Below are 14,514 nucleotides of genomic sequence, written 5' to 3' on the forward strand. Positions count from 1 at the left end.
AGACCAGATTTCAGTTGGTAAAAGCTGATGGTGCATTCGAGTGTGGCGCAGACGTCACGAAGCCATGGATCCAGGTCGCGAACAAGGCAACGTGCAAGCTGGTGGTGGCTAACTAATACTGTCGACTGTGTTTACGTGGAATGGACTGGGTCTTCTTGTGCAACTGAACCGATCATTGACTGGAGGTGGTTCGGCTACTTGAAGACCATTTTCAGTCATTTATGGATTTCGTGCTTCTAAACAAAGATGGAATCTATATGTATGACAATGCGCTGTGTCAAAGGCCCACAATTTTTCGCGATTGGTTTGAAGAATATTCTTTACAGTCTGAGCGAATGATTTGGGGACGCAGATCGCCCCACATGGATCCCATCGATCATATATGGGACATAATTGACAGTTCACTTTGTGAACAAAATGCTGCATCGGCATCACTTTCGCAACTATGGATGGCTACAGAGGTAGCATAGCTCATTATTTCTGAATGGGACTTCCAACGATATGATGAGTCAATACCACGTCGAGTTGCTGTACTACAAAGAGCATAAGGAGGTCCGACACGACATTAGAAGCATTCCATGAGTTTTGTCACCTCAGTGGATTTGACGCATTACGTTCATTATAAACTCTAAAAAAAGTAGCAAGTCGTGATCAAACACTCAGTGTACCCACTTAACAACACGTGTAAAGAATGAGTTTTATTATAAATTGGCATGTTACTTTTAAGGCACTGTTTTTAGTTCTTGTGCTGAGATTCAACAGTCGAAATCGATTATGTGTAATTTTGTCCACCAAATGCGATCAACACATTTGAGAGCACAAGAGTGACAGTAAATGGACGGCGCGCTCCAGTGGCCGTTACCGGCTGGCAGTGACAGTGGAGGGTGGCCTCACCTGCACCTTGCTGTCCAGCGGCCGCTGGAAGATGATGCTGCCCGAGAAGAGGCCGCCGCACTGGGTGACGGCGAAGCGCAGCTCGTCCGTGCCGCGGTCCTCACACTCCGAGAAGCTCTTCAGCTGCAGCGTCTGCTTCTGCTGAAACTAGGGCCCAGGTACGTGATTATCCAGAGAACCATTAACCGTACATGACACTGGGTGTGAATGACGACACACTATCGAAACTAACGTGTAGGTCAAGTTACTCGGGGCAGAAAAGAGGTTCTGTCATTAGGTGCTACGCGAAGCTGATCTAGCAGTTACAGTTTATCTCATTTATAACTGAAATCAAGAACTGGTCTTAACAAGAAAACGTCTTTAATTCTGCTACGTGTGTAGTATTAGAGATAACCTAATTTCTCCTAAAGTCCGAATGTTAACGCGATTGTTATCGTTTTTACGTGTGTGATCAGCTGAAAAGTATCGACAGTTCAGTTTACAAGCGACAGAATTGTATTTCTTCAGTGAATACCTGTTTTTATTGCACTGTGACTCTTTTAGTCCTTCACTTCCAAGGGCAAACGACAAAATATCATTTTCACTTCAAGAATACATACGAAATGTTTATTAGGCTTATATAAGAAATTAAATCCGTTTATATCTGTAATGTCGCATTTACACAAAATAAGCGTTTATATTTTCATTTTTGCTCCATGTAGTGATGCCGATATGTAATGTTACTATCGTGATACTGTTATGGTATCTTTTTTGGTTTGAACAGAAGTCATAAATTATGGAAGCATAATATGTGTAAAGCTACATATTACGGTTGTAAAAGAATTTCATTTCTCGGAAATATATAATAAAACAATTTCACGGGTATTTTTGAGGAATGGTGAGAAAGTTAATGGTGCCTGGCAAACGTATTCTGCCATCTGCTCCTCTGGCAGCACTAAACTAAAAAACTCGTAGCGCAGCACAAACAGGTATTCTTTGGAGAAATGTAATTGCACTGTTTATAAAATGAACTGTCAATACGTAACTCTTGGCCACATGTAGAAACGATAACCATCACATGAATAACAGGAATTTTAGAGAAACCGGGTTACCTGTACTAGTACATTACAGCAATAATATACCGTGTTATTTTATTCTTGAAATCAATGCTAGGTTTCAGCTACAACTGAGAAAAACTGCAACTATCAGAGCTACTTCACACAGCACATAATGACAAAAACTAAGCTTACTGCCCCAAGTCACACGACTTCACATGAGAACTTTCCAATCCGACATGTCAAAACCTGTCCTAATTTTTTCCATACAGGAGTACTATACCGAAAGAAACACTGTGTCAGTATTTTAAGTGCTAAGAGACACTGCAAAAATTTTTAAACATGTTGAAGTTTTCGGAATTCGTAGCTCGCCAGGCGGCTGGAGAAATGTACACTCCTGCCATAGCTGTAGCAGAAAGCGTGCGAGCAACACAGCTAGCACATATCCTTGGTTGATGGCACATTGATAAACAGATAACACGGCACAGCGTGACAGTAATTTGAGAATCAAACTGCAGTTTACGTTGATAGTTTCTCTGACACATTTGTTAACAGTTACTATTCGATCGAATATGCGACTCGTTTAATATACGTAAAAATTAGCCGTTACCTTTACGGTATCGCTAAGTGTTAGCTGTGGAATCAAAACTGAATTTATTTTCTTTGTGATTTTTTCGTATACTCTTGCTAACAGCATCTGCCTTTGTACAGGTTCCAGAGTTTCACAGTAATGCGGAATCGAATTAGTATTTTCAGACTTCCAAAGGTGAAGTATAAAGAACGTGGTACGCTGTCAAAATCACATATTTCTGCCAAAGAACTACATGTATGTTATTTATTAGTTAATTTCTTGAACATCCATTCGAATGATGTCTACATTTCGTTAGAAATTGTGGAAGCATTAGCGGAAACAGGAAACAACTCGGCCATTAGGCCTATGTCAACTGTGGTTTGAACGCTGTTTGTTGTGCTAACTTCAGTCCAGAGCAAAAACAGATTACCTTCCAAGGCAAAAGAAAACATGTAGGCCTACAATAATACGTTTCATTGAGAAAGTATAGGCTATAAATATTTGGATAAACGAAGGAGGGAGGAAACGCTGGTGCAAAAGCAATGTGAAAAGCCGGTTTCGTTTTGTAACATCCGAACGTGAATTGTGTACAGGGTAAAAAGAGTTACACTAAGTACGAAATATGTCCCTAAAAGAAACTCGCAGACGTGTGAAAGAAAAACTATCCGAAAGATTTACAACTGTTCGTGAGAATCAGTGCACTGTCACCGAGAGTGATCTGCGTGACTGGGCGCTCTGAACTGCAAGTGAGATGAACATTAGTGATCTCTAGGTTTTTCGAGCAGGTTAAACAGATTGAGGAAATTATACAGGAAATAAGTTACGAAGTTTACCTCAAGCAATCCTCCAGAGAAGGTGATACTAATATGCAATACTATAGAGAAATTCGGTGCTGACGTGAAGACGGAGCTTCTTGCTACGCTCTGAAATACTGTGTATAAAACCGGTCAGTCAGGTTTCGTGCAAGAACTAACTGCAAACAGAACTTCATCATGGAATCCATGGATTCCTGTTTCTGTAGATTTACATCTTTCTTCAGCTACTTGTTTAGTTGCAAAAATCTTGTAATCGACATAGTAAAATCTGGAAAGTGAGAGAGAATAACTTTCAATATTACATCCGATACATGTTCTTACTATTTACAGAAAATGATTCATTGCTTCTGTTGGACTCTTGGTCTTGACTTAACAATAACTGTGTCTTTAGGAGGACAACGAAAAGGCGTAATCATCATCATCATCATCATCATCTTAAAGTAGTAGGCCTTTTGGCCTGTTCCGTCAGAGAACTGTTTAAGCGATCTTTTTAAGGACGTCCAAAGTTCCTCTACCCGTTTGGGTTACATTCCATTGCCGGTTTAGTTGTTCTACAATAAGACATACGTCGGACATAGTCTTTCCAATTGCCAGTATTTTTCACATATTTGTAATATATTCAACATTTAGTTCTTGTATAATATCGGTATTTCTTTTGTGGTCCAACAGTGAGTATCCCTCTAAAAGCAGAGGAACTTCGTCTCTGATGACTCGACAGTATAATTTAGATTCCATCCGGAGCTAACAGTGTGGTTCAGACTCTTGGTAAAAAAATTTAGTCTGCACAGAGATGGCACTTGGGTTCGAGTACCGCCCTCTGTCCAAGGCAGTGCTACGCTAAGCTCAGTCACTGTAGAGGCATAAAGTGAAGCGAAAATGTGAAAGCAAGTTGACAGATTTCTTCTTGCTGGGCACCAAAGACACGATAAATTTAAAGAAGGGTTATTTTCACCACGTTGTTCGTTAAAATGTGTACTTGTAGTACAATGATCGGCTTCGAGAGCACAGAGGTATGTGGACACATCCTCCTCGTTAGTTTATATCACATATCGTGTGTTGTATGCATGCTTTTCGGTTGCTCATTCTGACGTCAAATCCAATGACGACCGCGCTATATGAAGTTGTGCTTGCAGTGAGGCATTTTGATCTACGTGGTCTTCCAGGAGGAATGGTCAGTATTAGCGGAAATAACAGGAACGACCACTCGAAGCAAAATTTCTGGTAAAGGTTAGCTGTAATATACATTACTGAAGAACGATGAGCGCTTTTTCGTTCTTGCTACTGCGAAACACTTCTCTTCAACTTATCGATCACTAGTGGCTCTTACCTTATGCGTTTTAGACCAACGTTTAACAGACAATTTTTTCTTGATTTGATCCATACTACAGCCTTACAAAATATAGAAAGCAAAGGGTTCGTGGTAGATATATATTTCTCAGTATCGAAGGTGAGGAAGTGCTCATTGCGGCTAAGGTATGCTTTTTAGAGCCGATGTTTACTGAGGATTTTTTTTGTGCTTCGAATGATTGGTCTTGTCATATCCCTCAATATTCCTGTCGTATCTCTGCATACCAGCCATTTATTCAAGGACACACAGCATTGCCCGCATCTCGTGGTCGTGCGGCAGCGTTCTCGCTTCCCACGCCCGGGTTCCCGGGTTCGATTCCCGGCGGGGTCAGGGATTTTCTCTGCCTCGTGATGGCTGGGTGTTGTGTGCTGTCCTTAGGTTAGTTAGGTTTAAGTAGTTCTAAGTTCTAGGGGACTGATGACCATAGATGTTAAGTCCCATAGTGCTCACAGCCATTTGAACACACAGCATTCTTACAAGGAGGACATGTCCACAGCCATTTATGTACTTGAAAATGAGGTAAAACTCGAAACTGAGCAGTAGTGTCCAATAATGTACTGATTTACCTACAGAGCCTGCTGGAAATGACGATATTTTTTTTTTTTTTTGAAAGTGCGTCTGGATCCCCTGTTCTCTGTAAAGGGCAGAACACCTGAATTTCAGCTCGTACGAGGTACGACGGTGGTTCATGTGCGAAACAAATGGATGGAAGAGAATCGCATGCAACCGTAGCACGGAATGACGTCTTACTATTTCGGACGGAGTGAACTTTCCTTCACAGCGCGGGCTCGACTCTTGAACACTAGATGACTACCTGCGGTGTGATAACCTCTCGCCGACAATTAAAGCTGTGTGTTGCTGGCTGGACTGGTGGCACTCACTGGGTAGCATTGGATTTCATTCTTCGGAAACGAACAACCACCTCATATTGCAATAGACAACTGAACGCGGTTTCTTGCGTGACGATTGGCGGAATGTAGATTTTGCGGACTGGTTTAGCTTCAAGTTGCTCCGTAGTGATGCTTTTATATGTGTTACACGACACGTGGTGAGTTCAGTCTACTATATGAACTCATGAACTGCTTAGCAAACAAAAGCAGTGTTGTAGTTTGGGTCAACATCGGATACAACATGCCCTTTCAACTCGTACATATTGGCTGCCATTTTACCACATGACAATGCATGGACACGTTTATCATGGAACGTATATGTATTCTTCTTAAATGATAGGGGACCAATGTCTCCCACACGCAAATTCGCCCTACACGTTACCCTTTGAACATACCTATGTGGAATATGATTAATAGGTCGTTTCTGCATCGCTGTACTCTAGCTAGAGACGTTTACACTTTGCCAGCTCTCATACAAATCGAATGGAGGAATATTGCCGGGAAGAGATCGTTCTTGATTCCATCTTATGACGTTTACAGTCTCTGAGTCAGTACGTGAGGGCTTCAAAGTGCCCTGAAATTTCAGAAATCCTAATTGTCGGTGCATTTTCATGTAGGAAGTGTGGTCACAAAATACGGTGAATAATTTTATTACAGATAATATAATAAGAATACATGGAATTTGTTTTAACCGCCTTCAAAGTACTGTCTGTGGCTAGAAATGCACTTATCCCAACTTTGAATCCCTAACTGGAAGTATGTCTGGAAGGCTTGCTTTGGAAGAGCGTTCAGCTGCTCCGTTGTGACCCTGTCAACGTCAGGAACTGTGTCAAAACGTTTTTCCTTAACTGCGATATTAATTTTTGGGAAGAGCCAGAAGTCACAAGGTGCTAACTCTGGTAAGACGTCTGTGGCCGCACAGGTACACTTTTTCCGGCCAAAAACTTGCAAATGAGAAGCAAAGCGTGGCAAGGCGCGTTGACGTGATGAAGAGGGAAGCCATTGGGCCATCTATCTTATTACATCGTTTCGCAAACATTGCAGCACGCCCTTCTACAATTTGACGTTTACGATTGGTCCGCTTGGAACAAACTCTGATTACACTGCGTCCTAAATATTGAAATAGCAAACGACGACCGTGACTCTGATGTTCTATTTTAACTGACGTTCCTTTTACAGGACGAGAGGAGATTCACTGGTTTTCCGCTAGGAACTCTGAGTTCTCATCGTAGGGACATACCCATGGAAACGAGGTTCATTTCCAGCTACAAAACTCGACATGAAGTCTGGATACGAATGAAGACGATCCTTCAACTCCGTGGAAACTGACACATGATTTTCCTTCTGTTCATCACCCGATAATTGAGGAAGAAATTATACTCTTCATAAATAGTTGTTGGCCTGTTTTGACACATTTTGCACATATTTTTCTGATGTTGATGTTAAAGGACGTCCCTAGAGTTACTCGTCTTCCACTGATGATTTCTGCTTTTAAAACTGTCGCACACCTTCTGAACAGTAAAAATTTCTTTTTTTTGTGACATCTCGTAGTTAATCTGTGCATATATCCGTCTTCGTGTTGCAATTTCCTCATTCTATGTATGCATATTCCTCCAAGTATTTTCTTCTTCCTTTTTTCTCAAGTGAGTACTAATAGCGTGCAGGAAACATGTAACAGGAAAGGGAAATTTAAAGACCAGAATTTGCCAGGGTCCGACAGTACTTGCTCTGTACAAACGATACCATTATACTGACAGGAAAGTCATTTAAAGTTGAGAAATAAGCAGGCCTAAGCAGTAATTAATAATGCAGATAATACATATATACGGGGATATTCTCAAATAATATGACAACCATTCAGTGTACAACACTTCAGATGTATAACAACTACAGTAAATGACAATGTTGAGAGTGACAATTTACAAGCTGCGCGTACTTTAACAATAAATTTTTAAATATAGTTGCAAAAATTGGATTAAATGGTTTATGATGACTAACTGAAATCCTCAGCTGCCGACAGGTGTTGTTGATATACCTCGATGTGGACAGCTGAAAATGTGTGCCCCGACCCTGGATCTCCTGCTTACATGGCAGACGCTCTATCCATCTGAGCCACCGAGGACTGCAGGGACATATCCCTTGCACGCTTCCCGTGAGACACACACACCCAACTGTCCACAATTCTGCAAATGTATTGTACCTTATACCGCCTTGATAGCATCTACCACTTCATCTGTGGTTACGTCGTCTTGGAGGTCATGCACTGCATCCTCCGGAAGAGTGTTCATAGTAAGCTGAGCGACTTCTGTAATCAGTGCTGCAGAATGCGGTACGGCTGCGTATAGCCCGGCAAAATGAGCATGGAGAGCACGACCGATGCTTTGTTGGGTGTCGTGCCGGCGCCCTTCCGCATCAGTGAGTACTTGGATCAGAGCTCGTCGTCGTCGTTGTCGATCGTGAAGGAGGTGGGACGGACGTTCTTGAGGGATGCGATTAGAAGCACGAGAACGGACTACAGTTCCGTCCAAGTAACGCAGCATGATCAAGGACATCTGCGCCTTCGTGCGATGGACCATCGACTGCCGGGCTGGCGTGAAAGGCGTCGTCGCACAGTCACGTAGTATGGTGTAGTAGAAGTGCAGGGTTAGTTTGCCACGCCTTAAATTCCTTCCCATAACTCATCAGTGTCTTCCTGAGGGTCGGCTTTGCACAGGAGAGCCACCAGGCTTCTCGACGATGGCGGCAGCGGGCCCACGCTTCTTCGACCACACGGCGACAGTCTGAGGAGGTCAGGTGAGCGACATTGATTTTCCACAGACCACGAATATGCCACACTCACTGTCGGGCGAGAGTGACGTCACAGAGGTACGCATCATGGTCTGAAAAGGCCAAAGGCCAGACTTCCGCATGACGTGTGCCATCAGCAAGGGAGCGAGTAACGTAGATGCGATCTATGCGGCTGGACGAGTGAAAGGTGTAGAATGTATAGCCCGGTTGAATTCCGTGGAGCTTCTTCCAAGTGTCAACAAGGCGTAGACGGTCGATGACCGCTGAGAGAGATGCACAAGGTGAATGTAGCGGGAGTTGGTCCGCGGGCTCTTGTGTCTAGTTAAAATCCCCACCTAGTACCAAATCGTCCTGCGGACCTGTGAAGAGGGGTGTGACGCTTTCGGCAAAAATGTTTGCCGGTCATGACGGCGGCCAGTTCCGGACGGAGCGTAGGTATTAATAATACGCACGCCGAACAGTGTGAGGGCCATAACTCGCGCAGTGGTGAGGTAGATGACGTCCTCTGCAGGGAGTCCGTCGCGTAGCAGGATGGCGACGCCGCTACCGGTGTCGGATGCGGGGGAAACATGGGCGTTGTATCGGGTGGGAACTAGGAAGTCAGCCACAAACACCTCTTGTAGGAGTGCTATATCAACACCCGCAGAGTATATAGTGTCTCGGAACATGGCCTATTTGTGGGGGGCACGAATGGTGGCAAGATTCATCGTGGCGATATGATATTGCTGTGTACGGCCATCCTCAGTATTTGCCGAACATGCGGTAGAAGCAGCCGGCAGGTGGAGACCCACCGGTGGTGCCGCAGTGGTGATAATTACTGGCGGGCCGCCAGCCCCAGTGTCGCCGACGTGGACTCCTGTGCAGACACGGTGGCAGTCTGTTCCACTTCTTCTTCAACGTCATCGGCCCAGGAAGCTGACGACGTGGACATGTGACGGTCACGTACTTCTGGAACGGGTGTTGTGGATTCCACATCATGAGTGGCAGGGGGACCGCCACTGTTCCAGTCGCGTATGGTTCGCGGGAAGAAAGACTGTCTGAAAGCCTCCGTGCGCGCTCGAATCTCTCTAATTTTACATTCGTGATCTCCTCGGGAGGTATAAGTAGGGGGAAGCAATATATTCGATACCTCATCCAGAAACGCACCCTCTCGAAACCTGGCGAGCAAGCTACACCGCCATGCAGAGCGCCTCTCTTGCAGAGCCTGCCACTTGAGTTTGCTAAACATCTCCGTAACGCTGTCACGGTTACCAAATAACCCTGTGACGAAACGCGCCGCTCATCTTTGGATCTTCTCTATCTCCTCCGTCAACCCGATCTGGTACGGATCCCACACAGATGAGCAATACTCAAGTATAGGTCGAACGAGTGTTTTGTAAGCCACCTTCTTTGTTGATGGACTACATTTTCTAAGGACTCTCCCAATGAATCTCAACCTGGTACCCGCCTTACCAACAATTAATTTTATGTGATCATTCCACTTCAAATCGTTCCGCACGCATACTCCCAGATATTTTACAGAAGTAACTGCTACTAGTGTTTGTTCCGCTATCATATAATCATACAATAAAGGATCCTTTTTTCTATGTATTCGCAATACATTACATTTATCTATGTTAAGGACAGTTGCCACTCCCTGCACCAAGTGCCTATCCGCTGCAAATCTTGCTGCATTTCACTACAATTATCTAATGCTGCAACTTCTCTGTATACTACAGCATCATCCGCGTAAAGCCGCATGGAACTTCCGACACTATCTACTAGGTCATTTATATATATTGTGAAAAGCAATGGTCCCATAACACTCCCCTGTGGCTCGCCAGAGGTTACCTTAACGTCTGTAGACGTCTCTCCATTGATAACAACATGCTGTGTTCTGTTTGCTAAAAACTCTTCAATCCAGCCACACAGCTGATCTGATATTCCGTAGGCTCTTACTTTGTTTATCAGGCGACAGTGCGGAACTGTATCGAACGCCTTCCGGAAGTCAAGGAAAATAGCATCTACCTGGGAGCCTGTATATAATATTTTCTGGGTCTCATGAACAAATAAAGCGAGTTGGGTCTCACACGATCGCTGTTTCCGGAATCCATGTTGATTCCTACAGAGTAGATTCTGAGTTTCCAAAAACGACATGATACGCGAGCAAAAATCAAGTTCTAAAATTCTACAACAGATCGACGTCAGAGATATAGGCCTATAGTTTTGCGCATCTGCTCGACGACCCTTCTTGAAGACCGGGACTACCTGTGCTCTTTTCCAATCATTTGGAACCTTCCGTTCCTCTAGAGACTTGCGGTACACGGCTGTCAGAAGGGGGGCAAGTTCTTTCGCGTACTCTGTATAGAATCGAATTGGTATCCCGTCAGGTCCAGTGGACTTTCCTCTGTTGAGTGATTCCAGTTGCTTTTCTATTCCTTGGACACTTATTTCGATGTCAGCCATTTTTTCGTTTGTGTGAGGATTTAGAGAAGGAACTGCAGTGCGGTCTTCTTTGAGAAAGGGCGTCATCGGAAGGCGTTCGTCGTCGTTTCCTGTGTTTGCGAGGCAACCGCTGTTTTCTGATGTGGCCTTCTGAATCAGAAGGTGGTCGCCCGTCATCTGACGCCGAACCTGTCTGGACAAAGGCACACGTCGGCACGACACCGAGGTCGACGTCCATGGTTCCAACAGGAACATCGGTTTCGGTCTGCAAACCGGACGGTCCTGAAGCAAGCACTGGAGGCGACGCCGTGCTTGTGTCGTCGGCGCGTTGTGCTGCGGCGGGTGGCGTTGACGGTGCTGCTGGCGCAATCGGGAGTGGCACGACCGGGTCCTGTGCAATCTTGGCGTAGGTGATGGGTAAGGATGTGACCGTCGAAGCCTGGGTCTCTTCACGTAACGGCGTCTGTATTAAACGGCGGTGTAAGCATTCGGAACGTACATGTCCCTCCTGGCCACATCCTGCGCACGTTCGTGGCTGTCCATCATACATGACGATGGCCCTCACACCGCCAATCATCAGGTACGATGGGACATGTTTCGTCAGCTCAATTTTTATTTGCCGGACGCCATTTAGTACGGGGTAGGTGGTAAATGTTTGCCACTTCTCCGCGACGTGACCCAAGACGGTGCCATATGGTTGGAAAGCGGGAATGACCACATCCTGAGCCATCTCGAACGGGAGCTCAAACACCCGCAATGTCCGGAGACCGAATCCAGCATGGGCGACTATCACAGCACCCGTATGTCCATCAGAGTGTTTAAAATTTAGTCCGGTGGAATGACGGTGAATTATGTCAGTGAAAATTTCCTCGGTCGACATCTTGATGTAGACAACACTACCAGTGATGGAAAAGTGTATGCCGATTACATCCTGGGGGTTCAAACGTAGATCCTCTCGTATGAAGTGTTCGACTTCGAAAGCTCTGGGTCGTGGATGTTCGGCCTGAAACGTTACTTTGATCGTTGCACCGCGGTACGAGTGCGCCATGGAGTACGTTAGTACTGGACTCGATAGACACAAACACCGCAACGCGCCAGTAAACACCACCGAGAGCGGAGCGTCGGACAGCGCGCGGAGCAGCTCCGCACGCTAACACGGCTGTGAGCCGGCTTCGTCCCATCTGAGCCACCAAACACACAGATGAATAGCGCGACTGCAGGGACTTATCCCTCGCACACTTCCCGTGAGAGTCACACTCCCAACTGTCAACAATTCTACATATGTATATAGACATTTGACCAACCACTCATTACTCGCGCACGCTTTGGCGATTCCCGTAAGAGTTTGGGCAACCTGTGCGAATTCGCACAGACGAAGGTCAATGGCTGGGTAGCCTTTAACTATATACACTCCTGGAAATCGAAATAAGAACACCGTGAATTCATTGTCCCAGGAAGGGGAAACTTTATTGACACATTCCTGGGGTCAGATACATCATATGATCACACTGACAGAACCACAGGCACATAGACACAGGCAACAGAGCATGCACAATGTCGGCACTAGTACAGTGTATATCCACCTTTCGCAGCAATGCAGGCTGCTATTCTCCCATGGAGACGATCGTAGAGATGCTGGATGTAGTCCTGTGGAACGGCTTGCCATGCCATTTCCACCTGGTGCCTCAGTTGGACCAGCGTTCGTGCTGGACGTGCAGACCACGTGAGACGACGCTTCATCCAGTCCCAAACATGCTCAATGGGGGACAGAACCGGAGATCTTGCTGGCCAGGGTAGTTGACTTACACCTTCTAGAGCACGTTGGGTGGCACGGGATACATGCGGACGTGCATTGTCCTGTTGGAACAGCAAGTTCCCTTGCCGGTCTAGCAATGGTAGAACGATGAGTTCGATGACGGTTTGAATGTACTGTGCACTATTCAGTGTCCCCTCGACGATCACCAGTGGTGTACGGCCAGTGTAGGAGATCGCTCCCCACACCATGATGCCGGGTGTTGGCCCTGTGTGCCTCGGTCGTATGCAGTCCTGATTGTGGCGCTCACCTGCACGGCGCCAAACACGCATACGACCATCATTGGCACCAAGGCAGAAGCGACTCTCGTCGCTGAAGACGACACGTCTCCATTCGTCCCTCCATTCACGCCTGTTGCGACACCACTGGAGGCGGGCTGCACGATGTTGGGGCGTGAGCGGAAGATGGCCTAACGGTGTGCGGGACCGTAGCCCAGCTTCATGGAGACGGTTGCGAATGGTCCTCGCCGATACCCCAGGAGCAACAGTGTCCCTAATTTGCTGGGAAGTGGCGGTGCGGTCCCCTACGGCACTGCGTAGGATCCTACGGTCTTGGCGTGCATCTGTGCGTCGCTGCGGTCCGGCCCCAGGTCGACGGGCACGTGTACCTTCCGCTGACCACTGGCGACAACATCGATGTACTGTGGAGACCTCACGCCCCACGTGTTGAGCAATTCGGCGGTACGTCCACCCGGCCTCCCGCATGCCCACTATACGCCCTCGCTCAAAGTCCGTCAACTGCACATACGGTTCACGTCCACGCTGTCGCGGCATGCTACCAGTGTTAAAGACTGCGATGGAGCTCCGTATGCCACGGCAAACTGGCTGACACTGACGGCGGCGGTGCACAAATGCTGCGCAGCTAGCGCCATTCGACGGCCAACACCGCGGTTCCTGGTGTGTCCGCTGTGCCGTGCGTGTGATCATTGCTTGTACAGCCCTCTCGCAGTGTCCGGAGCAAGTATGGTGGGTCTGACACACCGGTGTCAATGTGTTCTTTTTTCCATTTCCAGGAGTGTATACGAAGACAGTAACTTGTTCTCGAAAGAACAGTTACTGTTGATGACCGTGCAGCTTTTCCCTGGAATAAATGATGACTAACTGAAATCCTCAGCTGCCGACAGGTGTTGTTGATATACCTCGATGTGGACAGCTGAAAATGTGTGCCCCGACCGGGACTCGAACCCGGGATCTCCTGCTTACATGGCAGACGCTCTATCCATCTGAGCCACCGCGGACACAGATAAACAGCGCTACTGCAGGGACTTATCCCTTGCATGCTTCCCGTGAGACACATACATCCAACTGCAAATGTATTGTACCTTATACCCGCCTTGATAGCATCTACCACTTCATCTGTGGTTACGTCGTCTTGGAGGTCATGCACTGCATCATCCGGAAGAGTGCTAGTAGTAAGCTGAGCGACGTCTGTAATCAGTGCTGCAGAATGCGGTACGGCTGCGTATAGCCCGGCAAAATGAGCATGGAGAGCACGACCGATGCTTTGTTGGGTGTCGTGCCGACGCCCTTCCACATCAGCGAGTACTTAGATCAGAGCTCGTCGTCGTCGTTGTCGTTCCTGAAGGAGGTGGTACATCGACGGACGTTCTTGAGGGATGCGATTAGAAGCACGAGAACGGACTACAGTTCCTTCCAAGTAACGCAGCATGATCAAGGAGATCTGCGCCTTCGTGCGATGGACCATCGACTGCCGGGCTGGTGAGAAAGGCGTCGTCGCACAGTCACGTAGTATGGTGTAGTAGAAGTGCAGGGTTAGTTTGCCACTCCTTTAATTCCTTCCCATAACTCATCAGTGTCTTCCTGAGGGTCGGCTTTGCACAGGAGAGCCACCATGATAAGGTGGAGTCATAGGCTTCTCGACGATGGCGGCAGCGTGCCCACGCTTCTTCGACCATACGGCGACAGTCTGAGGAGGTCA

At 46.6% G+C, this 14,514-nt stretch overlaps 1 protein-coding gene and 1 non-coding gene across 2 annotated transcripts in view; both read right to left on the minus strand.

The window, feature by feature from the left end:
* The window catches only part of LOC126188139 (uncharacterized), a 102,123-nt gene that overhangs the window by 20,754 nt on the left and 66,855 nt on the right, over nt 1–14,514 (minus strand). The window contains exon 3 of the mRNA XM_049929629.1: nt 895–1,041. Within this exon, the coding sequence (XP_049785586.1) occupies nt 895–1,041 (147 nt within the window). The remainder of the gene's footprint in view (nt 1–894; nt 1,042–14,514) is intronic.
* Nucleotides 13,740–13,814, minus strand: Trnat-ugu (transfer RNA threonine (anticodon UGU)). Its single transcript has one exon. It is a non-coding gene; the product is annotated as a tRNA-Thr (tRNA).

The sequence above is a fragment of the Schistocerca cancellata genome, chromosome 5 (assembly GCF_023864275.1).
Source record: "Schistocerca cancellata isolate TAMUIC-IGC-003103 chromosome 5, iqSchCanc2.1, whole genome shotgun sequence".
Taxonomy (NCBI): Eukaryota; Metazoa; Arthropoda; class Insecta; order Orthoptera; family Acrididae; genus Schistocerca; species Schistocerca cancellata.